Source organism: Euphorbia lathyris, chromosome 7 (assembly GCF_963576675.1).
Source record: "Euphorbia lathyris chromosome 7, ddEupLath1.1, whole genome shotgun sequence".
In the NCBI taxonomy this organism is placed as follows: domain Eukaryota; kingdom Viridiplantae; phylum Streptophyta; class Magnoliopsida; order Malpighiales; family Euphorbiaceae; genus Euphorbia; species Euphorbia lathyris.
Window position 1 is genome coordinate 3,816,379 of NC_088916.1, and position 26,719 is coordinate 3,843,097.

The 26,719-nt window shown below is 29.0% G+C and overlaps 1 protein-coding gene and 2 long non-coding RNA genes across 6 annotated transcripts; 1 reads left to right on the plus strand and 2 right to left on the minus strand.

Annotated features, from left to right (window-relative positions):
• Nucleotides 1-1,922: 1,922 nt before the first annotated feature.
• Nucleotides 1,923-6,166, plus strand: LOC136235120 (uncharacterized). 4 transcript variants are annotated; one of them, XR_010691656.1, is made up of 6 exons: nucleotides 1,923-2,308; nucleotides 2,582-2,728; nucleotides 2,822-2,934; nucleotides 3,006-3,799; nucleotides 3,889-3,989; nucleotides 5,238-6,166. It is a non-coding gene; the product is annotated as an uncharacterized lncRNA (long non-coding RNA). The 4 variants fall into 4 exon arrangements; XR_010691655.1 differs by having other exon boundaries at nucleotides 3,889-6,166; XR_010691658.1 differs by having other exon boundaries at nucleotides 2,629-2,728; nucleotides 3,889-6,166.
• Nucleotides 6,167-9,813: 3,647 nt separating this feature from the next.
• LOC136235195 (uncharacterized) lies at nucleotides 9,814-13,466 on the minus strand. Its single transcript, XR_010691712.1, has 3 exons — nucleotides 13,369-13,466; nucleotides 11,745-11,923; nucleotides 9,814-9,991 (listed from the first exon to the last, which is right to left on the minus strand). It is a non-coding gene; the product is annotated as an uncharacterized lncRNA (long non-coding RNA).
• An 11-nt stretch (nucleotides 13,467-13,477) lies between these two features.
• LOC136235975 (probable ADP-ribosylation factor GTPase-activating protein AGD15) lies at nucleotides 13,478-26,386 on the minus strand. The gene is made up of 7 exons (XM_066026106.1): nucleotides 26,336-26,386; nucleotides 20,736-20,794; nucleotides 20,546-20,636; nucleotides 18,376-18,430; nucleotides 14,688-14,778; nucleotides 13,565-13,615; nucleotides 13,478-13,493 (listed from the first exon to the last, which is right to left on the minus strand). Exons 1-7 carry the CDS (start codon nucleotides 26,384-26,386, stop codon nucleotides 13,478-13,480), a joined length of 414 nt encoding a protein of 137 aa, XP_065882178.1.
• Between the last annotated feature and the right edge of the window lie 333 nt (nucleotides 26,387-26,719).

A 26,719-nucleotide genomic window follows, 5' to 3' on the forward strand; every position in this document is an offset into this window, starting at 1 on the left:
GTTGGCAACCAAGAACAATTTTATCCATAACGCTGATAAGTTGTGTCAATTTTAAACATTATTATAAAACATATATATATATATATATATATATATATATATATATATATATTGCTTATTCTACACCAATTACATATCAGTTCATTACAAAAAAAAGATTTCATATTTTTTTGTGATTTAATAATAGAATTGGAAATTAATATTTTGAATCTTTTTTATCAAACTCATACGGTAGATAATATATTTTTAAATATTTTTAATTTTTTTTACGTCTAATCATATGTTTATAATCTGTTACTAATGAGTAATAAAAATGATTCACATGTGAAGCGTAGATGATAAGATTTATGATCGAGAATACAGTTTGATGAATTATTTTTCAAATTGACCCAACTTGACAACGTTATGGTTAAAATTGTGCTTGACTGCTAATGTTATGGGTAAAATTGAATCATTTTAGAGGTTATGAGTAAAATTGCTCCTGGATGTAAACATTAGGGGTATTTGTGCACCTTATCCCTAATAATAATAATCTTGTCTCAAGGTGCAAATTTGCCCCAATCAATGTTGGAGATAATATAAGTATAATAATATAATTTTATCTCTAACATTTTCAAGGAAGATTAATTTTACCTTACCTAATAGAATATTTGAATATACTTATTTAACAGTTATTCGATGGATAAATTATACCAAAAGTACTTAAATTTTATCCAAGTTCACACTTTAGTACCTAAATTTTATTTTATCCTAAAAATATATCTCAAGTAAGGATGGTTGGACAATTAAGTACATTTGATCGATAAGTGATCAGTCAACGTGAGTTCGACCATTTTTACACAAATAATTGGGACTCACCGTACACTAACCTAAAAAAGACTACATTAACCTTAAATAAATTCCAAAAATGTCCTATTTCTCCCTCTTTAAATCTGTTTCTCTCTCTTTCTCTTCAATTTTGTTTCAACATATTTTTTCTTTTGCTTGATGACAGTAACTAGTTCAAAGATGAGTTTTACCTACTATTTGCACTTACGGTTTTCTATTTGTTGTTGGAAAAAACTGATTTTCCAAAAAGTAGGGATTCTCTGCTTTTGTAAAAAGCTACTTTTCAGATGTAAAAGTCAAACATAAGATAACTAACCAAACACTTAAAACTCTCCATTTTGAAGTGAAAACACAAACAGGAACATGAAAAGGAGCAACCAAACATCTCCGAAAAAAGAGACATAGATTTGAGTGAGTGAAGGTGTAAGCGAAATAGGGAAGCGATGTGCTTTAAGAGTCGAAATAGGCAAGCGAAGATGTGAGCGAAGGTGGATTTGCATCTATTTATGTTTCCGGTTGAAATCTAAGTATATGAAAACAAGCAAATAGAGAAGTTGATGTTACTCTCTTGTTTAATCATGAAAAACAAGTGGTTATACAGTTAAACTTCTATAAATTAATAATATTGGTGATGTGATATCAAAAGTACAAGAGCATGGAACAAAAAGGCTTGGAGTTAAGGAGCCCGGTAGAAGCATGAGGGATCCATTGGAGCTGTCAATTGGACCTATAACGAAGAATCGTGCAAAGAAAGACCAACAAATGCTTACTGGACTCGTCTTGAGTTTCTTTAAGCAAGGAATGGATTCTAGCGAAGTCATTAGAGATGGTGTGTTTTTGTGTTGTATCCAAACCCAAGTCCATAATAGTGATATGTAAAAAAGTTGATCATGCTTTAAGAGAAGCTTTGGACTTGCTTGTGTTTGGCATGTGGAAATCTCATTGGGACTCATCTATTACTATATTTAAAGCAGCTTACATTTAAGCTGATGTGTCAAATTCTTGAATTTTTATTATATTTTTCTTTTTCAATTATTTTTATTTTACTGTAATTTAAAACGTCTCTTTCCCAATAACTGAACCTCTCCGCATTCCCTCCCTCAATCTTACTCCATTCTCATTTGCCTCAACTGCTTGATGAACTGTTGTTCACCTTAATTTTCTTTTCACACTCGATTCTCCTTCATTTTCTTTTATTCCATCGTTTTTTAGCAAATCTCTTATCTACTGGGGTTTTTTCTGTTTATGCCTAATTGCAGGTCTTATCTCTTATCAATCTACGTTTTCAACAATTTCAGTGCTTCGCTTCCTGTTTTCAGATCCTTTACCATCTCTATTTTCAAGGCAGTTAATATCATCATGGCCTGAGGAAGTGATACTGATAAATACGAGAAGTTGACCAAGCAGAAGAGAAACAACAGGAATGGGAAAATTGAAGACAGAACTAGAAATGGAGATGGACAAACCTGAAATAATTCAGGTAACCCTTTATTTTATTTTATTTTTTTGATTATGTTTCCTCACTGTTATTTTTGTTCTTTGTTTTCAATTAATTTTGTTATTTATAGATTTTGAATTTGAATTCTATTCAGTTTCGACCTAATCGAATTTAGGGATTCGTTAACTTACTAGAAATTGAAGGCTGATTATATGTATTTTTATGGTTTTGACTGTGCTATGGCTCCTGTTTCAGTTCAATTTTTGTTCTCTGTTTTAACTCACTAACCATTCTGCTTCTCTTCTCTCCGATCAGAATCATCTTTCTCTCTCAAAACTCGGCTCAATCCTCTTTTTTGGCAGAATGACTTCTTTGGAGAAGAAGGTGAATGGGTTTGTTGCAGATTTAGGAACATTATTGTTAGAAATTACAAATGGAGATGAAGAAAGTGGAAATATTTAGGTAAGCATGCCCTTTCTCTTTCCTTTTTCTTTTGTTTAATATCTGTCTGAATGATTGATCGATCAATTGATTTATTGTATTTCTCTTTGGCAGGAATGACTTCTTTGGAGAAGAAGGTGAATGGGTTTGTTGCAGATTTAGGAACATTATTGTTAGAAATTACACTTACAAATGGAGATGAAGATGAAGAAACTGGAAATAATTAGGTAAGCATGCCCTTTCTCTTCCCTTTTTCTTTTGTTTTATATCTGTATTTATTGTATTTCTCTTTGGCAAGAATGACTTCTTTGGAGAAGAAGGTGAATGAGTTTGTTGCAAATTTAAAGACATAAGGTACTAAAATAGACCTAAGGTTTTTGGAGGAGTACCAATTTAGGCTCAACGTTCAAAATAGCAACGTTTACAACATAATATCAATTTAGGCTTAACGTTTACAATATATCATCAATTTAGCCATCACGTACAAAATAGCACCAATATAGGCATAACGTTTATTTTTGTTTGATTATGTTTCCTCACTGTTATTTTGGTTCTCTGTTTTCAATCTATTTTGTTATTTATAGAATATGGAACTATCAAAATAAAATTGAACTGAGTTTTGTTATTGTAAGGTCCTTAATAGTCATAGGTTGTAGAGGTCTTTAATATCCCGTGAATTGCTGTACCCTATGGCTCCTGTTTCAGTTCAATTTTAGAGAATCCAAACCCAACAAGTAGGAAAATATGTGAAATGGTGAAACCAATTATTTCATGGCAGCTACTCATCAGAATGAAAGCGTTTCTGATGCACAAACAGCCAAATACTGCAACAAACTTCCTTTTCTTTCCCCTTCTTCCAATATATACCCATTTTCCCCCTTTCTCTCTCACTCTCACTAGCCATGGCTGCTTCTCTTCTCTCTAACCCTTCTTCTCTCCGATCAAAATCAGTTTTCTCTCTCAAAACTCGGCTCAATCCTCTTTTTTGGCAGAATGACTTCTTTGGAGAAGAAGGTGAATGAGTTTGTTGCAGATTTAGGAACATTATTGTTAGAAATTACAAATGGAGATGAAGAAAGTGGAAATAATTAGGTAAGCATGCCCTTTCCCTTTCCTTTTTCTTTTGTTTTATATCTGTCTGAATGATTGATCGATTGATTTATTGTATTTCTCTTTGGCAGGAATGAATTCTTTGGAGAAGAAGGTGAATGAGTTTGTTGCAGATTTAGGAACATTATTGTTAGAAATTACAAATGAAGATGAAGAAAGTGGAAATAATTAGGTAAGCCCTGAATTTTTTCCTCACTGTTTTCTTTTCTCTTCTCTTTTCATCAGTTCTCTTTATTTCCAAATTCCAATTAATTTTATTATTATATATTTTGAAGGCTGATCTGAGGTAATTTTTATAGTTTTGACTGTTCGGAATTTGCTTTACTCTTTGATTTTATTTTGGAATACACTGTGTTTGATATTTGATAATCCTTCTTCTTTACAAATGAATTTTTTCTATTTGTTCTTTATGCAGCTGTATCACTAATGTGCTCTAGATTTGGGCCTTTCTGTTGTTGTATGCGTGTCTTTGGTCCTTTGTTATATGAATGATGTACTCTATCTTAAGTTCATTGTTAGTCGGCTCCTTAGGTAAATTTGTTCTAACTTTTACATGGGACTGTTTAACTTTTTCTATTCGTGATGCTCTAAAATTAATATCATGGGTTTTCTATTTCATAAAATTTCTTCTTTATAATAGATTTTCCTCTTTGTAGCAATATCAGTTGATATTGATTTTCCTCTTTGTTGCGCCACTTCACTGTTTATGTTTGCTGGTGAAAAAAATCCATATAAAACTCAATTCCTGGAATTAAAAAAAAAACCATTTAAATTGATGGTTCCATATTCTACTTTTATTTCCTGTAATGTTTTCACTGTCACCAAATGAACTGATGAGTTTTATGAACTTCTACTTTCAGCAATGGAAGAAAACCTGAAATCACGAATGTGTAGACTTAAATCCTCAACAATTACATTCAGTTTACACTCTTTTTAATAGGATCAAATGATTATCCAACACTTTAACTTGCCTCTATTTCGATTTACAATTGTTTGAACTTAGTAAATACAATAATGCAAAATCTGGCACTCATATAATCACAATCCCAAAACAGGATAAGTGAAATTCAAGTTTAAAATAGAATTACTCGCTTCTTTTGTTCATTAGTCTTAGGCCCTGTTCTTTTTGACTTAATTTCAGCATAAGTAAGTTCAGTTCAATTCAGCAGCATTCAGTTAAGTTAAGTTAAGTTAAGTTCAATTAATTATTTGGTGTAGTTCAGTTCAGTTCAGTAGCATTCAGTTAAGTTAAGTTAAGTTAAGTTAATTTAATTTAATTTCAGTCAAAAAGAACTGGGCCTTATTCGTCTTGCATACATGATTTTCTCTTTGTAATTGTTATTTTTGTTTTTCCTGTGCCTTTCTGAAGCTAAATAGAATGAGAATTAATTGGATGATAACATGGTGAGCTATCTTGCAGATTTGTTCATACACATGAATGTCCGTTGATCATATATTGTGCAGAATCTATTTCAGAATTGGATGATAGTAAGGCGAGCTTCGATTTTCTGCCTATTTCTACTACTAAAGTTTTCTTCCCCCAGGTCTCCATATTGAGATATCAGTATTACTAATGCCAAGATTATGATGCTTATAAAGTTAATTTATTTGAGAAAATCACTATAGCTAACAAAATATTTGAGTCTAAGTCATTTTATTCCCTTAAAGCATTGCTTTACCCATATAGAAAGTTGAAGATATGTCATTAAGTTCTATTTTATGGAATGAAAAAGGCTTAGACTCGAGTAACTTTTTGTATAATTTATTTTAATTAGTACTTATAACCAATGTGTTTAATTATAATACTATATCTGAGTTCAATGAAATCAATAATTAGATTTTACAAAATTCAAATCAAATTATGCTTCTTATTTAACATCTATAGGAAGAATAGTATTTATTCAACTCTATTGAAGTGTTCTTTTATAATTTTTTATAAGCTCAAGATTATCCCTCCTAATATCTCATAGGGAGAGCAATAAAATAATGTGTTCAGTAATCTAGCAGGCGATTTTATGAAACCAAGGATTAGTGAGGTTGTGAGCTCCTGGCTAAAGGTGTCAATGTCACTGTATACAATCAACAACTTCATGTGATTTGTGCAACCAAGGAGATTGAAGCATGAATTCAAAAACACAAGTGGGAAGGGCTTAGTGGATTTTTGAAGATGGAGAGCACACCAATGTATAGAGGATTCACTTTTATGAAGCAAAATTGACTTGAATAATCTAAATAGACTTTACTGAGTTAATTCCACATCATATTTTGTGGTAAACGAAATCGAGACCCTTAAGGAGAAGCAGCACTAATGGAATTTGAGTTTAGGTTTCCATTTCCATTAACAGTAAACATGTGATAAATCCATCATTCTTTTAGGTTGGTTTTAACAATATTATACAATTTTTTATACAGATCCTTTTATCAGACTTGGTGTGATACAAAATCGCCGTATTACTTTATTATTTTCTATCGGTATGTTTATACCGAATAATAAATTATTTACCCAAAAAATAAAAGAGCTAATATATTATTTATCCAAAAAAAAATAAAAGGGTTAATAAATTATTTTCCCAAAAACATTGGTTCAAAATGATTTATATTAAAATTAAAATACTAAATAAAATTATAAATTTTATTCAAATGAGCTGTAATATTGTAGAGATTATTTTGATAAAAATTAGTCAACTAACGTTTTACCAATATATAAAGACATAAGGTACTAAAATAGATCTAAGGTTTTTGGAGAAGTACCAATTTAGGCTCAACGTTCAAAATAGCACCAATATAGGCTTAACGTTTACAATATAATATCAATTTAGGCTTAATGTTTATAATATAGCATCAATTTAGCCCTCACGTACAAAATATCACCAATATAGGCATAACGTTTACAAAATAATACGAATTTAAGCTTCACGTTTACAAAATATATGCAATTTAAGCTAAACGTCATAATTAGATTAATCATATTAGATTAATCATATTATATTCTTTTTCTATTAACTTTATATGTTATCTTTTTATTTAGTTATATTATTTTCCTATTAACTTTATATATGTTATCTTTTTATTTAGTTAATAGGGAAACGTTTAGCTTAAATTTTATATATTTGTAAACGTTAAGCTTAAATTCGTATTATTTTGTAAACATTAAGATTAAATTCGTATTATTTTGATAACATTAAACCTATATTGGTGTTATTTTGTACGTGAGGGCTAAATTGATGCTATATTGTAAACGTTAAGTCTAAATTGATATTATGTTATAAACATTAAGTCTATATTAGTGTTATTTTGAACGTTGGGCCTAAATTGATACTTCTCCAAAAACCTTAGACCTATTTTGGTACCTTATCCCATGTATAAATAAAATCTAAATATATTTAAAATAATATAAAATTCACATCTCACTTTATTATTAATTTAATATATATATAAAGAATAAGGAATTCCTAAATTTGGGAATCTATAACCATAAATAAAAACTAGAATTTATACAAATTATTAAGTTATCAGTAGGTTGCATGAATGGTATTATTTATCAATTATCAATTTATCAATTGTATGCATTATCTTCACATTTTTTTTAATATATTCACATCTTCACGTCATTTCAGAATACTTCCAATTTTCATTTGAATTTTTATCATTTAAAATTTTAAATATGCAGTACAAATTAATATTGTATTTTTTTTACAACCAAATTTAATTTGGTAAAAATTTTCCATTAAAATATATAACACTATAGTTTATCCCAATCCCGTGCATAGCACGGGTGTTCATACTAGTTAAAATTAATGCTATAACCTTATAGGATTGATTGGGCTTATTTTTAGCTAATTAAAAAGCCCAAATTATGTTAATTAGTGGGCTGAAATTGGGCTCTAAATGACAAAAAGAAATTTGATGTTTTTCCTTGTCTAATCAGGATTTCTTTTAACTTGGCACTAGGATTCAACTTCCTTTTTAGTTTAGGTTTAGGTTTCTTTTGTAGCCTATATAAAGGCTTCTATTCTTCATTATCTTTCATCAATCGAACATCAATATTTTTATGAATAAAAGTTCTCATTTTCCTTTGGGAGTTATTTTCAATCCGGGATTGAATTCTTTATTGTGAGCTTGAGAGACCGGGTCATCATTCTTGCAATATTATTCGAAGGTGTAAGGTTAGATATCCTTTCATTGTCTTTAATTCTTTGGGATTGGTTTGTTATCACCAATTTATGCTTGTTATTTGATGGTGTTAATTCTTTAAGATAGATCAGGAAAACTTGTTGATTTGGTTATTATTTTTCTTTCATAACCAATATCACATCAGTTGGGACCATGAAATTTTATTAATTTACAGAGATATTAATTTATCGAGTATTAATTTACTGAATTGGCCCAAATTGGGACCATGAGAAATTATTATTTTAAAGAGATTATTAATTTATCGAGCATTAATTTATGAAGGTTTTACTGTATATAACCTTACCAGAGAATACAGATTATATATAGCCTTACAAAAGAATACAGAGGCCACGTTTTACATTGCTATTATTGTGTACAAATGGCATAATCAATTCCTATTAAGTAGAGATTTATTACACGCTAAGAAACATATTAAGACTACTTCAACTCAAACTCTAAGACTAAATTAACATTTGACAGTTTAACTTCCTCCATTGATTTATGTATTAGAGCGGTATCGCTAATTTTCGGCCTCTATTTGACCAATTTTCTATCATATCTCATATAATTTATGAACCCAGCAAACTCAGTTCAGAATCCATCACATCAATAAACTTTAGTGGTAGAAACTTATACAAATGCAAAAGAAACAAAGAGAACTAGCGAAATACAAAACAAACAATTCTTAGAGAAATTTTATACTTAAGTGTTTGATAAGTTCGTGTAATTGTTTTTGGTTGATTCAATTAAAAGAGAACTTTTTCTCTTATGTGAATATAAGTATAAATTTACCGAATCACGTAAATTTCTTATATTGCTTATTTTACTTTTCAAGTATTCATTAATTTATACAAGACTATTTTATCAGCAAGCGTTTACAAACAATAGAATATTACTTGATAGATTTGGTAGTTCCTTTTTTATTTGTGGTTTTGTGTTCTTTCTCTTTTTAGGATTGGTTGTGGTATCTCTATTTATATAAGTGATTGTCGTCTGTTTCTTTATGGATGTTATCATATTTTGCTTCATGGAAAAGAAGAAAAGTTTTGTCTATTGTCACATAGATCTGTCTTATTGAAAAACATGAAGTCAATTTGATACAGATTCTTGACGAGTGAGTTAGTTTTAATCGTAAACTAACAAAGATGTCATTCTCTAACTAAACTAGAAGAAGTTAATCCCAAGATTCACGGATTAAATTTGATCTGCAAGGCATTTTTAAGAGCTCACACGACATGTGGGATATATTTCGAAAATCCACACGGTGTGTGGGTTTGGTACTGAGTGTCTGATGCTGAATTTTAACATCCACATGGCGTGTGGGTTTCCCACGACATGTGAGATATATTTTCCACATAATAGCCTTCCTCTTTGCTCCGGGGTGTTGCCCCTTTGACCCGGCTTCTTCCGTCACTCGTCTCTTCTCGTCTAGTCGACTAAATGCCCCCATCATAATCCTAGAGAAAAAGACTATGAAGTCGATTCTGGGTGAAGTGTGTTTCTCGCTATTATACCAAAAACAGTTTCAAGCACTGTATACTATTACTCTATCGCGATCTATGATATTGAATATGCAGATTCAAACTTCTCTGATGTACTTCTGGATTGTAATTGTTTAATTACTTATATCGAGATATACTATTTTTTTCTATGAATGAAAAACTTATTTTCTTTTAAAAAAAAATAATTAGCATTTCTATATCCAAGTTTTCCTTCAATATTGTAAATTCTTGATATTGATATTGTATGAGAAAAATAAAAACTCATGGATCTACATTTAAGAAACAATTTTATGTATTGAATGTATATGAATACAAATTTAACTATTTCTTGTAAAGATGGCTCACAATCAATCCTCTATGTAAAAAAGCTTCTTTAGATGCCTCCAACATACTTCAATTTATGTGCTTGCAATTTCTCTCCAAATGCTAAAACATTTTTGAATTTTGGGGCTATTTGGATATTTCTCCAATCAAATCAATTAACTTAATTCTATACATCCTGCAATCACATATATAATATAAATTAGTCATTTAGTTAAACATTAATATCAAATTGGGTAAATTACACCCATGGCCACTGAACTTTACCAATTTGACATTATGGACACTGAACTTCAATTCTTAACATTATGGCCACTGAACTTTACACTTTTTAACACTGGTGGCTACTCAATACCTCAAAACGACCGTTGACGGTCTAAAAATAAAAAAATCCAAAGCGTAATGATATTCTAAGGAACTTTATTTCTTGAAAATTTTCGTTTTGAGGTCATTTAGGTGTTGTTTTGTTAGGAGAGGGAGAGTGAATTTTTAGAGAGAGAAAGCTCCAAAAAATGTGATTTTGGAAAATAAAAAAATGTGGTTTCATAGTAAATGTCGTTCTGAACAATTTTAATTCTTGAATATTTTCATTTTGAGGTCGTTAATGGTCGTTAACGGTCACTTTGAGGAGTTAGTTAAAATTGAGTGGCTACCGGTGTTAAAAAGTGTAAAGTTCAGTGGCCATACCGTTAAGAATTAAAGTTCAGTGACAATATAAAGTTGAGTGACCATGGATGTAATTTACACATATCAAATTCAAGGTTGTAAAAATCGGACCAGTCAGGTCGGGTCAATTCGGTTGAACTGGACCCGATAGACAAACCTTAGATATATACTTTTTTGAAGTATTATAAAGGCTTGAAGTCTTATTTGCCTTTTTACCGATTCAAAATGTTGGGTTTTGCGTCTGATTTATTATTTGATAATATTTGCTCAGTAATCTATCCAAAATTTGGTCTTTATCTCATGGTCTATAATTTGGTAATATTTGTTCCCTAATCTACCAAAATTGGTGGAATTTGGACCAATATAGATGACAAATTAATAGTTCTGCTAAAATCTTAACCTACCTAACAGAAGCCTAATCCATGAAAATTTTAATAAAACTATTAAAATTTTAATAAATTTATTAACTTATCATCCATATTGTCAGAGATTTCCAAATTTTGATAAGTCATGAGGTAAGTTTTACCAAATAATAAGTCAGAGGCAAAAATCAACATTATAAGGTAAATGTTACGAAATAATAGATCAGCCTAAATTAACATTAGGCTAGACATGGCTTTGACTGAGCATTTTTTTGGGTTAAACCTCCGAAAGGGGTAATTTATAAAAATTATTTCCAATCTGGTAATGATTGAGAAATAATTCATTTAAATGGATTATTTTTAACTTTATAATTAAAAATAGTTTAATTACGGTGGATCTACCGCTGTATTACAGCGGAGTATCCATTTTAATGGTACAAAAGACAAAAACAATTTTTTTTATCTTTTTTACAATTACGGCGGGTCCACCATTCTAATGAGACTATTTTTAGCTATAAAGTTAAAAACAGCCATTTCAAATGAATTATTTTCCAACCATTATAATTTTTTCAAATTACCCTTTTTAAGGTTTAATCCGCATTTTTTTAACAAAAGCCATTGGATCTAGTCCAACCCAACTCATTAACATGTCTATTTGGTCCTAACTCCATATAATATTAGGGCATGTTTGTTTACCTACTATTTGCTGTTGGAAAAAACTATTTTTAAAAAAATCAGAGATTTTCTACTTTTGTAAAAGACTATTTTAAGGTGTAAAAAGCAAAAGCTAAAACTCTCTTTTAACAAGAGCATGAAAATGAAAATGAGCCACCAAACAGCCCCGAGATAAAAAAAAAAAAAAGAAAAAAGAAAAAAGAGTGGTAAAAGAGAAGAAAAACTTACAATAATAATTAATCGAAGGTAGCCCAACGAGAAGGGAGAGCATCAGAAGGGTCATTTCCAGAATCAAAAGGGACATTAACAAACTTGAATATTTCTGAAGACCCATTTTGCTTTATTATTGATTGTTGTGCTTTTGGTGGAACTAATCCTGCCACATGATTATTCATATCTAATGATGCCTGTTTCACCCAAAAAAAAAAAAAATCAATTTAACATAATAATTATTTTATTGAGTCGAGCCGAGTTTTGACCTACTCATACTCGGGTTGTTGGAAAATTGACGAGTTCAAGTTTGATCTCAAGCTTGAGCTCCTGTTCGTGAGCTGCTCGTGAGCGGCTCGTTTATTTATTTATAAAGTTTGCTTTGCGAGGAGATCGTTAATTCTGTTTATGAACTTTGCTAGCAAGCAACTCTTTAAATATGTCAAATTCGAAATTTCTCTAACACGAAACTACATAGTTTTAAAATCTATAAAATTAAAATTTCAAACAAAGCTACATAGTTTTGAAGCCTGCAAAACTAAAATTTCATACAAAACTACTTAAATTTACATTTCCTCATTTATAAAAATAATATTATTAAAAAATATATCCAACCAAGCTAAAAATAGTAAAAAAAATTGGGCTTAGATGAAAAAAATCAATTTGACATAGTATTAGAGGATAACATATATATTGTTGCAATTTAGCCGAGCCGAGCTTTCACCTACTCATGCTCGGTTCGGTAGAAAATTGACGAGTTCGAGCTCGAGCTCTTACTCTGTTCGTGAATTGCTCGTGAGCAACTCATTTATTTGTTCATAAAGTTTGTTCGCGAAGAGCTCGTTAATTCTGTTCATAAATTATGCTAGCGAGCAGCTCCTTAATTATGTTCATGAACGTGTTCATGAACATTATAATCGAGCTTGTTCATGAACCTATAATCAAACCTGCTTACAAATTTTTGAGCCGAGTTGTATCATGTTCAAGCTCAGATCATTTATAAATCAAGCCAAACACAGTCGGCCACTCAGCTCATTTATAGTCTAAATATACATAATGAATTGTAAGCTTTGACCTGTTTATACTCGGCTCGTCATAAAATTGATGAGCTCGAGCTCGATTTCCTGCTCGCGAGCATCGTGTTTATTTGTTTACGAGTTTTACTCATGAACAACTCATTAATTTTATTTATAAACTTTGCTCGCAGACAGCTCATTAATTATATCCATTTTAAATTTCTTTAACACAAAACTACATAGTTTCGAAATCTACAAAACTACGTAGTTTTGCATTTCCCCGTTTATAGAAACACTGTCCTTAAAAAATTAATAGAACCAAACCTGCTCACGAGCATGTTCATGAACATTCTTATCGAACTTATTCATGGTTTGTTCATGAACCTACAAACAAGCTTGATCGCAAGCTTTCAAACCGAGTTCTGCTCTGCTTAAGCCCAATTCGTTTATAAATCGAGTCGAACACGATTGAATTTTTATCGAACCAATATCAAACCGCTCATGAGCAGTTTGGTTCATTTACAGCTCTAAACGTGAATGTTAAATCCGTTCTCCCCTATTCTTTATAAGTCCAAAATTATTTTAAAAAAAAATGAAAAAAATATAAAGTAAAAAGACGAAATTACCCCTCGAGGTCTTGTAGTTGGAGCAGCACATTCTTCCATGAACTTAGCAAAACTTCCTTCATCAAGAGAATGCCTTCTCATATGTTTTGGATGGCTATTATTAATTATATCATCTTTTTCTTTTACTGTATTTTTATTTATTTGACTTTGACTTTGACTTTGATTTGGACTTTGACTTGGACTTGGACTTCGTTGCTGTTGTTGTGGTGGTGTTTCTATTTTTGAAGCCCATCTCTTTTCTTGGTATCTAAAAATAAAATAAAATCATATTATATATTTTTTTCATTAATGATATGAAACCATATATTAAGGGATAAGGTACCAAAATAAGTTTAAAATTTTTTCTGGGAGTATCAATTTAGGTTCTACGTACAAAATAGCATCAATATAGATTTTAACGTTTTATAAAATAGTATCAATTTAGATCTTAATAACGGAACGTGACACGTTATTCATATTACTTTGTTAAGTCTGTCAACTATATGTAGAGAGAGAAATTAGAACTTAACGTAGTAATATGAATGACATGTCATATTTTATTACCGAGATCTAAATTAGTACTATTTGTAAATGTTAATTCTACATTGGTGTTATTTTATACATGTAGCCTAAATTGATACTTCCCTAAAACCCTTATACATATTTTAGTAACTTATCTCATTAATTAATGGTAAAAAGCATCATAAAACCCTTCATTTTCTTTTTTTTCCATTAAGTCCTTAAACTTTTATTTAGATACATTAATCTTCCGACCTTTTGTTTTTTCACATTAAGCTCGTGATAACCAAAAAAGTCAGCTTTGAAGGTAAAACTCGGTTAACATAGTGTTATTCATTTCATCTGCATTTGAAATTTGTATTTTTCACAGTTTGAAAGCAGTTTTTGATATGTGTAATGTGACTATAGGAAAACTATAAAAACCTATATTCAAACTATAAAAAATATAATTTCAAACCTAGATGAAATGAATAACAGATTTTAACTGAATTAACTGTTTACAACTAACTAATTTGACAAGTAAAAGTTTAATGAAACAAAAAATAAATGATCAGAAACTTAATGTGTTGAAATAAAAAAAAAATGAGAGTTTCAAAATGTTTTTTGCTTTAATTAATTAATGCAATTGCGTTCACATGAACCCTGATGACCACGTAAATTTGGTCATTCACCGTTAGATCTAGGCGGATTAAAATTCTAAGGTGGAGATTCAAAATATCCTAAAGCATATATTTAATCCGCCTAGATCTAACGGTGAATGACTAAATTTACGTGGTCATCAGGGTCCATGTGATGCTGTTGAGTGAAAGAAATTATTTTACTTGGCACGTATAAATGTCTCGGTCCCATTCCTTTCAACATTTGAGGGTAATGTTGCTTCCCAGTATGAATTTGACTTCTCATTGCCCATTGCTGCTCAAAATAAATTAAATTAGTTATGACCAAACCATTAAAATCATGAAATTGAAGTGTATATGTATAGACCCGATTCATAGTGGGTGGTTCCGGGCCAAGGAACGGCTCTAAGGATTGCTTGTGATGGGTTAGGAATGAACTGAATCCCACATCAGAAATTGAGAGAGTGACTGAAGCTTATTAGTAAGACGTGTATTCAATTTATATAGACATGTTTTAAAACCGTGAAGTCCAAAGTTTTGGATTTGGCCAGAGCGGATAATATCTATATGATAGAATCGTCATTCCTTAGAGCCGCTTGCTCAGACTTTCTACCTCAATGGTAACCACTCCGAACTGAGTCATTATATATTTTGTATGTTGACTTGTAACAATGATATGACATGTAACATTATGGATTCTTTCTAACTTTAGCCTAAAAGTTCGGAGGGTCTATCGATTTTTTGGTCAAGTTCGTGAAGGTCTTGATATATAAAGCTGCAATTAGATAATTGTATATTTTTGAGATGCAAGTAGCATCAATAAATATTAGCAAAGCACGAGCAATTAAAAACACAGACAACGACCCTACAATGCGTATGTAGTAGGCGTGCCAACTTGTTTATCACACCCGCAACAAACAGGCTGCAATCGTGACCTCGACATCCCCTTGTGCTCCCCAATATCTTCCTTTCTTCCCCCATTGTTTTCTTTTCTTGTAATGTACTTTAAGCCCTTACTTTTTGTAATGTTGTCTTTATTTTAGTTTGCGTTTGAGGTAATTTTATGTTTTACCCTTGTGGGATATAAATATTGAGCGTTTTCTTGATTAGTTATCAGAAGTGGAGCGGTTCTTTTAATATATCGAGATACCTGATCATAGTAAAGTTAAGTTGGTAGCCTACTGATTGAAAGGAGGTGCGTTAATTTGGTGGGACCAAGTACGTGAATAACATAGAAGAGAGGTTAATGAACTGATTTTTGGTCTTGGTCTTGATCGTGGATGAGGCTAAATTGAAAGAGAGATTTTGCCACCGAATTATGAGTAATATATTTTCAATTCTTATCAAATGTGTGTGCAAAGGAGTCGAAATGTGCATGAAATGACATATTTCTTGAGATTTTTTGGTAGCGCTCAATTAATAAAGACGGAGAGTCAAAGGACATGCCACGATTTGAAAGCGTTACGACATAATATCTAAAACAAGTTTGGGGCTCAAATGATATAAGAGTGCAAGATGCTAGGAATTTAGTTGTTAAGGTTGAATGATAAGCATAAGGAAAATGTTAGGCTTATGGACAAAGAGATTATTCCTTTGAACATTGACCACTCAATGCTATTTGACAAGGGAACTAACGTGAAGAGCCGCATTACCACTAACCGATCTCTAGTGGTAAGACACCTACAGATGATGTCGCAAAGGGATTCCCGTGGTTGGTAGAAGTTATAATACTTATTCTATGTTAGTTCCTACCAAATGTTTTAGATGCAACAAACCTGGCTATAAATCTACTGAGTTTTTGAAGAGGATGAATGCTAATGTGATTATGTATGGAGATGATTACGGAGACAATATGAGTGTTTATTGCAACTCCTTTAATCGTGGTGTTTCCAAATATGAGCGTATCATTTATGTTGTGAAAAATGTGCTAATTTTGAGTGAGATGGAACATAAACCATGACACCAATTACTTAAAATTTGATGCTTAGTTCTAGGAAGTAAGTGTGAGGTGATTCGGGAGAATCTAACTTATGATTGATCAAAGTCAAAGTTCACTTATAGAGATGGTAAAAGAATGTGGTTGTTGTTACATAAGAATAATCCATGGAGAAGCTTTATGCTAATTTTTTTAAGAGAGTGTATTGATGAGAATATCCATTTAGTTGCGAATGATGAGAAAGACCATCGAAAATCAGCAGAGAAAAATCGAGGATCGAAGGCGGAGGGTAACAACATCAAAACGCGGGCATGTGCGACAAAGCGCGAGAGAAAGCAACCAAACACAGGACACGACCGCTAGTGCCTCCCTTGTCCTTCCTTTTGTCTTTTTACCTTTTTGTCCTCCATTGTCTCTTATTCTTTTAATTTGACTTTTAAACCCTTATTTTTTTTTTATAATATTGTCTTTAGTTTAGTTTGGGTTTGAGACGTTGAGTAAGTTTACCCTTTAGGATTAGAGGGGTATAAATTCATCTATTTCATGTTTATAAGAACTTGTTTAACTATTATGCGATTTCAATTTGAAATTGGGTTCGCACCGACTCTAGAGATTTTTTTTTCCTTTAAATTTTTTATACTTGAATTTCTTTGTTAGTTTCATATTAAAACTTTCCTAAATTGTTTCTTTCAACCTTTCTCTATATCAATTTTTGTATCGAGTAATTGTTTGATCCTAGGTATACAAGTAGTCATTTAATCTAGAGTAGTTTTATTTATGTTTATCGTATTTGGTGAATGTTGGATCGAGCTCTTATTAACCTACGTTGGTTATAATGTTTTGAGTTGCTAGAGCGTATTGCTCTTCCGGTTGAGGTTTCTGATCCTTCTAACTTAGTGACATATCCAAGATTCACTAAGAGATGATACTTTAATGTCTATAGGTGGTTAATTGAAATTTTTTTAGTGTCTTTATCCTAAAAAGTTAAAACTTCATACATACGTTCAATTGAGTTTTCCAACGACCAATAGGTGCTCAAACCCCCTCTTGATCCTTCAAATCCGCCCTTACTCTTACTCTCACTCTCACATTAATTATAGGGTTGTCTTATCTTCAGTATTATTGATTTACTTCAATCTCAGAATATGCATGTATTTTAAAAGTTTGTAAGAGAGGTATGAGTTTTATTTCAAACAAGAGAACTTTCTACTTTTTTTGTACTTTTTATTGGGATCGAAAGAAACCATTTCTATTTCTATTTTTTTATATAAAAATAGAATTTTGTATGTGCTTCGGTATGAGAAAATTTACAATACTTTCAGAGTACGTACTTTATTAATTATAAAATAATATGTATATTTTTTTATTATATTCGGAAAGGAGTATTGTACTCTACGAGTATTCTAAATTTTTTCGATTCAGTATGCCATATTTTTTTATAGAATAATGTATATATTTAGGTGATTTTAATTTTTGTTCTATTGTCTTGTGGATGTGTATACTCAATTATTTTATCTTCATACTTTGGTAATAAAATGTAATAATTATTATTGAAAATGTGTTATATCTATAGCAATGTTGAACCTATGTATTTCTAACAAAGATGATGAGTTAAACGACATCAATTATAAATGAAATAAGAGTTAATGGTCCTCAACTAGGCAATCGGGATCAATTTAGTCCAAATTGAAGTTTAGATATCAACTCGGTCTTCAAGTTGATAATTTTTGACAAATTGGTCGAAATTTTATAACTTTTTGTTTTAAAACTGATTATATTTAGGTTAATTTGTTAAAATTTACAAATTTGAGAACTAAGTTGATACCTAAATTTCGATTTGGACTAAATTGATTATGAAATTCAATTTTAAGGACTATTTAATCCTTAATTCAATAATAAATTGTGGCAGAAATTGAAATAATAAAGAAAGAATTAATATTAGTGAAGTATTCTTACATTGCATAAAAGCGACTTGATCAGGTAACCAAGTATCTAGAGTGGTAGATCGTACCTATTTTCAAGTAGAAAATACACAAATTATCTTTTCAATGCATTTGAAAAAAAAAAGAAAAAAACTATAGTAAAAAGGAATAACTAGTATATACGCTCTCATCTTAAACTAATAGAAACGTTTTGAGTAATAGGAATCCTAAGATCAAACTAAACATGAATAAATATTTTTTAAGACATATATGAAGGGGATTGAATCATTCTCGGATCAGGACCACTGGCTCACGTCTAGGATTAGAAAATCTCATTTCGAGTATATCACTAACTACCTAAAATATGTGTTCTCGTCGAAATCATATGTGAACATTAACACCGACTACCAGTTTTAATCTTGGGTCCCCTATAAATAGAATACGACTTTATAGTCAAGGTACATACACACATCTAGTGCAATTTACTCTCAATATTATACATTACAATTTAGAATTTATATTTTAGGATCTAAAGTATATATTTTAGGAGTCAAAATTTTATGTAATTAATTAATTAAAAATATATAATTAGTTAATTAACTATAAAATTAATGGTCACATGATATTAAATTATTGATCTGAGCCGTGTAAACATGGACTTATCACATCCAATGTTCTAATCCAGTCAAGTCTATATTATATTTACATCGGGTTTAGACCAGTTGGATCAAGGAAAGAAAATTGATTTTCAAGCTTAACTAGTCCGATCAATTAATATATATTTATATTAAAAAATTAGTTAAATGTAAAATTAGACTATAAATATGAATGGTAAAAATACAACAAATTAAAAATTTAGTTAATTAGTTTAGAGAAACATAATTTTATATAACTATAAAATATTTAACAAGTAATAAAAACATATATAATATAATTTGTGGATTAGACTGGGTTGGACTCGTGCTTTTAAAATAAAATTTCAAATGTACATATTTAAATGGGTCAAATACATGAATATCATAATTAAATACAAAAGTACAACTAAGTCATATCACAAAACTTAAATCTTAATTTGTCATTATTCTCCATATATTATGATTTTACACTATAATTTAAAAATTCTAGACTCCAATTCATAAATCATAAATCCTAGAAAATATATTCTAGATTTTTAATTTATAAATTCCAATCCTTAAAGTATATTAAAAGTATTGATTTTACTAGTTTGATATAATCCAAAATTATGATTTGACATAGTTGTAAATAGTTTTTCAAAGATGAATTTCTGTGTAATTTTCCCTATTTGGGGCTGCGCAGGCGGACAAGTTCATGAACAAATTTATTAGAAATATGTCTTTTCGAGCTCTACGATTGGGCTCTGTTACAAGATATAGTTCATGATGGGCCGGCCCACTTTACTGGGCTAATGTAATATTGGGCTTGTAAATGAAAAGTTTATTTAAGGATATATACTTGGGAAAATTATACAAAAATTCATCTTTTAAAAACTATTTATAATTATGTCAAGCCATAATTTTTGGATTATATCAAATAGTAAAATCAGTATTTTTAATATATTTTAAAGACTACAATTTATAAATTAGAAGTCTAGAATATATTTTCTAGGGTTTATAATTTATGAATTGGAGTCTAGAAATTTTAAATTATAGTGTAAAATCATAATATATAGATAATAATGACATATTAAGAATTAAGTTTGGTGATATGACTTAGTTGTAATTTTTTACTTAATTATAATATTCATATATTTTATCCTATATACACATGAATCTCATATTTGACTATAAAATTACAATTAAATCATATCATTAAACTTAATTTTCAATATGTTATTTTTTTATATATACTAAATAAAATATGCTTTCACACCTAATTTAAAAAGTTTAAACCTCAAAATATATTCTAGACTTCTAATTTATAAACTTTAATCTTTAAAAATAATTATTTTGTTAGCTTGATATAATTCAAAATTATGATTTGATATAGTTGTAAATAGTTTTTCAAAACTGAATTTCTATGTAAATTTTCCTATATACTTTTGGTCTTAATTGAGTATATATTATATTTATTTTTATAATATTATCCGATTTTTCGATTCGATGCTAAACGTGGAAGAGTTATTTTTCTCAATTAATTAATATTTATTAAAATAAGAATCAGAAACATTATTAAAATATATATACCTGTGAAATATGGACTCCAAGACTACGATGAATTCCTGAACATTGCATACATATGAATATTCCCAGGTTCACACTTGCCCACCTCGGTGCCCTGTAATATAAATATATATAAAATAAAGTATTTATTTAAAAAAATAAAAAAAATGTAAATATTCAAGGTGAATTTTGAAAATGATTTTAAAAAATCTACCTGTTAGTACAGTCTGCACATTCTTTATTTTCTGGCCTTTTAAGAAGACCCTCCAAAATCTGTATTTTTAACCATATAAAAGAAATTAAATTAATTCTATAAATAAAATAAATAAACAAAAAATATTGATTTGTATATATATATTTATTTAATGTCAAGTTAAAGAAACAAATGATGCACAAAGTTTGAATTTGTATTGCAATAAATAAGGGTAATTAATTTATTAGTCCCTATATTTTGACAAAACACACTGTTTAGTCCCTGTATTTTCAAAAACACATGGTAAGGTCATTAACCTTTTTCTCAGTGAACTGTTTAGTCCTTCTGTCTGTTTGTTAGATTTTTTAACGTTTATGACTTCGGAAATGACTAAATTATCCTTTACTATTTACCCTTAAACTTTAGAAGAGAAAATCCAATTTAGAAAAAGAAGTCGTTTGTATGGAGAACAAGAAAAAGAACAGACCCAATGCTTACGAATTTGAACGATTAAGAAGAAAATCAAGAAGAATGACACTCAAAGCTGATTTCAGATGCATTAGAGTTTAAAGGAAAGGAAAATAAAGGAAAAGAATAACACAAATCCAAATTGACTAACAAAATTTTCATGAGAGTCTAACGGCAGGGACGAAACAGTTCACTGAGACAAACATTAGAGACTAAACAGTTCATCGAGAAAAAGGTTAGAGACTTTATCATGTGTTTTTAAAAATACAGGGAGTAAACAGTGTGTTTTGTCAAAATATAGGGACTAATAAATTAATTACCCAATAAATAAAGTTAAGGATCAAGATCTATTTTATTTGTGGGACTTAAAAGTTTGAATTTATATCATAACAAATTTATTTTATACAAATTGATTTCAATATATTTTTATTTTATTTTTTGAATGTGACATCAATTCTTTATTAGGCATAAAGTTTGTAAAAACCAGATCCACATAAAACTTTATGTAACACTATACTATACCTCAATTATTATGATAAGGTGAGGTGACAATTATTTTAATTATGAGCCTTTAAATCTACAGTATGCTAATAATAAAAAACGTTAAAGAATTATTTAATCTAAAAAGTTTACCTAAAGAATAAATTATTTAGGGAAAACTACATAGAAATTCATCTTTTAAAAACTATTTACAACCATGTCAAGTCATAATTTTATGTCAAACAAGTAAAATCAGTATTTTTAATATATTTTAAGGATTAGAATTTATAAATTAAAAGTTTAGAATATACTTTTTAGGGTTTATGATTTATGAATTGGAGTCTATATTTTTTAAATTATGGTGTAAAATCATAATATATAGAAAATAATGACATATTAAGAATTAAGTTTGATGATATGATTTAGTTGTAATTTTGTACTTAATTATGATATTTATGTATGGGTTAGTTACATGAATATCATAATTAACTACAAAATTACGACTAAATCAGATTAGTAAACTTAATTCTGAATATGTCATTATTTTCCATATATAACAAATAAAGTATGTTTTACACCATAATTTAAAAATTCTAAACTCCAATTCATAAATGTTAAACTCTAGACGATATATCCTAGACCCATAATTTACAAACTCTAATTCTTACAATAGATTAAAAGTAATGATTTTATTAGTTTGACATAAATTAAAATTAGGACTTGATATAATTGTAGATAGTTTTTCAAATGTGAATTTATATGTAAATTTCTCTTTATGTATTTTGACCCATTTATTAGATATGTTTATGGACCGGGATGGGTTGGACCCAACAGACTTTTGTCTAAAAACGTTCTTCCTAAGTCCAGTCTAGCCAAGTCCGCTTTTAATTTAAGCGGGTTTGGATCGGATTGGGCTCGAGCTTTAAAATAAATTTCGAGCTCAATTATATAAGCCCACTTAAAAAAGATGATATGGGTTTTAATAATAAAATATAAAATTTACACTTAAAAATAAATATTTAATATATAAATATATAAATTTACTAATTAATATTAATTGATTGGATCCCTACCAAAAAAAAATATTAATTGGTTGGATCAAGCCGGTACAAGTTATTTTTATAAATTCTAAATTCGTCTAAAAAAATAGATGGATTTTAACATGCCTAAGCCGGATTGGATCTTACCTAAGTTTAATTTTGGGTCAAATACATTAATATCATAATTAAGTATAAAATTACAACTAGGTCATATCATCAAACTTAATTCTTAATATATCTTTATTTTCTATATATTATGATTTTATACCATAATTTAAAATTTCTAGTTTCTAGATCCAAATTCATAAATCATAAACCATAGAAAATATATTCTAGAATTTTAATTTATAAATTCTAATCCTTAAAATATATTAAAAGTACTAATTTTACTAGTTTGACATAATTTAAAATCATTACTTAAGATAATTGTAGATAGTTTTTTAAAAGTGAATTTATATATAAATTTCCCTTTTGATTTTTCTTGTCCAAACTCGGTTCAAAAGGATAGGATTGAATCAAACAAATACTCAAATATATGAACATGTCTAGTTTAAATATAAAATTTCAGATTTAAAATGACATATCAATAATAAATAATATTAACATGTCAGCACCTTAATACCCCAGGATGATTTGATCTAAGACCATCATAAAAAAAATTCAAATATAGATTCGATCGATCAAAATAATATTATCTATTTAAAATAGGGTTAAATGCATCATTGGTTACCGAACTTATATGGTTGTCTCAAAATGGTCACTCAACTTCAATTTGTCTCAATAAAATCACTCAACTTTGATTTTTGTCTCAATTAGGTCACTCCGTCGATTTTAGCGGTTAAAACGCATCGAAATAATGACATGGGTGACACATCAATATAAGTTAACTCAAATCTCTGACCGAAATGAAATGTGACAGCCATATGTCTGGTTTTTTTTCATTAAAATAATCGACGCGTGATAGCCAGGTGGCGCATATGTCGATGGCATGTATCATTTCGGTTAGAAATATGAGTTGCCTCATATTGACGTATCACTTGTGTCATCATTATGATGGTTTTTAATCACTGAAATCGTTATAGTGACTTAATTGAGATAAAACTCAAAGTTGAGTGATTTTATTAAGACAAATTGAAATTGAGTGACCATTTTGAGATAACTATGTAAGTTCAGTGACCAGTGTATTTAATTCATTTAAAATATTATTTTATCTACTGACTTATTATTTGATGATATTTGTCGTTAACATTTTAGCGTCATAACTTATTATTTAGTAATATTTTTTTATTAATCTATTAAAATTGTTAAAATTTTAACCAATGTGAATAATAAAACTAATTTTAATAAATCAGTAAATAAATATTATCAAATAATAAATTAGAGGACAAAAATTAATATTTTGAATAAATATTAACAACAATGACAAGTCATTATCACATCAATAATTCATAATTTAATTTAATTTAATCTAATAACTTAAAAAAATCATAATTTAATATATATATATATATATATATATATATATTATTATTATTGAGAAAAAAGTAAAAAGTAAATCATATAGTTTGACTGTCATTATTCAATCCCTAATGTCTTTAACAGCAATGACAAGTCATTATCACATCAAAACACTATTTTCATAATTATATATATTTATTTATTTAATTGAGAAAAAAATATAAACAATAAATCATATAATTTGGTCCATTTGTAAAAGACAATTTATATGAATTAAACAGGGATTATATGCTTTGTTCAGTTTATAAAAATTGATGTCCACTATTTACATCAAAAGAAAGTGATTTTGAGTAAGTAAAAAGATAAACTTTCCAAATTACCCAAAATACAAGATTTATCTTAACAAATTAACTTAACCATAAATATTGTTTGACCGAAAAATGAACTCGTAGATCCTTTAACTGTAAATTTTATAAATGATAAGATTTTTATTTGCAAACTTTTAAATCACGAAAACTGTCCAAACCACATGATTTGTTTTATACTTTTATCTATTATCAATTTATGCTAAATTATAAAAGAAAGGACTAATAAAGTAAAGCCAACCTTGATCCGGTTTGGACGATTTGCAAAAACAGTATTTGTGGTTTAAAAATTTGTAAATATAGGTTGTGTGATTTGTGTAATTTACGAACTCAGACATTCTATAATTTTTTTTGACAAAATACTAGATCTGACTTTACAATTAACTAAATGTTTGAGCAAAAAATGGACTTACATATCCTTTAATTGTAATCTCATAAAGCACGAGACCTCTGTTTATAAACTTTTAAAGTAAATAGTTTTTGCAAATCGATCAAACCAAATGATTTATGTTTGTACTTTTCTCTTTATTATCAATTTATGCTAAATTATAAGAAAAATGACTAAGAAAGTAACGGCCACCCTTGATGTGGTTTGAAAACAACATATGTGGTTTAAAATATTATAAACAAAAAAATTCGTATTTTTGTGCAATTTACAAATTCAATCATTCCGTAAAAAAATTGATATCGTGACTTTACTCCAAAAAGGAGTGATTTGAAATAAATAAAAAGACTGACTTTGCAAACTATCAAAAAAACAATATATGACTTTACAAATTAACTAAATCACAAGTATTGTTTGACTAAAAAATTGACTCACATATCCTTTAATTGCAGTTTCATAAAGCATGAGATCATGTTTACGAACTTTTAAATCACAAAAACAGTCTTTGCAAATCGGTCCAACCACGTGATTTATTTTGTAATTTTCTCTATTAAGAATTTATGCTAAATTGTAACAAAAATAACTAAGAAAGTAGGCCAACTTTAATGTGGTTTGAACAATTTGTAAAGACAGTACATGTGGTTTAAAAATTTGCAAATAAAAATCTTGTGCTTTGTGCAATTTACAAACTCAGTCATTCTGTAAATTTTTTGATGCCGTGATTATTACCCAAAAGGGGGCGATTTGGAACAATTAAAAAGACCGACTTTACAAGTTACTCACAATACAAAATCTGACTTTACAAATTAACTAAAGCACAAGTATTATTTGACCGAAAAATGAACTCATATATTCTTTAACCGCAAATTTCACATAACCCCTATCCACAAACTTTTAAACCACGAGAACTCTTTTTACAACCAGCCAAACAACAAGATTTATTTTTATACTCTGATATCAATTTACCTAAATTATAAGAAAAGGAGGAAGAAAGTAAAGGTCAACCTTGATATGGTTTGGACAATTTGCAAAAACAGTACATGTGGTTTAAAAATTTGCAAATAAAAATCTTCTGCTTTGTGCAGTTTACAAACTCAGTCATCCGTAAAAACAATTGATATCGTGACTATTCACTCCAAAAAAGAGCAAATTAAGACAATTAAAAAGATTGACTTTACAAACTACCCAAAATACAAGATCTAACTTATACAAATTAACTAAATCGCAATTATCATTTTACCGAAAAACTGACTCACAATACATATCCTTTAACTGCAAATTTCACAAAACACATAACCCCTATTACAAACTTTTAAACCACGACAATCATCTTTGCAACCCGACTAAACCACAAAATTTATTTTTATACTCCGATATCAATTTACATAAATTAAAAGAAAAAGAGGAAGAAAATAGAGGCAAAACCTTGATGTGTCTGGCATTGAGTTCCTTAGAGACAGAGGCTTTCCCATTCATTTTTGCCTATTTTTATTTTTCTGTTTTGGTTTATACATAAATTAGAATATTTTTTTTGCAAATAATTAGGTACAAAAACAGATTAAAAAGGGGCATAGAATGAGAAAATCTCTAAAGCTATGAGAGATTAAAGTTTTAATTAATATAGCTAAGGAGAAGAAAGAAAATAAGAGAGTAACAAAGTTGGGTTAGAAACTAATTAATTATCTTTGTAATAATTTTGATTAGATTAGATTAGATTAGATTATTTTCATTTTTTTTCTTTTATGTTTTGTGGCTAAACATAAAGGGAGGAGAATTTTTTGGTATACCTTTAAAGACATTTTCAATTAT

Bases quoted from the DNA above. Each gene is read 5' to 3' on its own strand.
- LOC136235975 (XM_066026106.1), bottom strand. From the start codon at position 26,386: ATGAATGGGAAAGCCTCTGTCTCTAAGGAACTCAATGCCAGACACATC. The intron at 20,795-26,335 runs GTTTTGCCTCTA...TTAAAAATACAG, and splicing joins TCAATGCCAGACACATCAAG to ATTTTGGAGGGTCTTCTTAA. The intron at 14,779-18,375 runs GTAAGAATACTT...TATTTTGAGCAG, and splicing joins TCAAGTCGCTTTTATGCAAT to CAATGGGCAATGAGAAGTCA.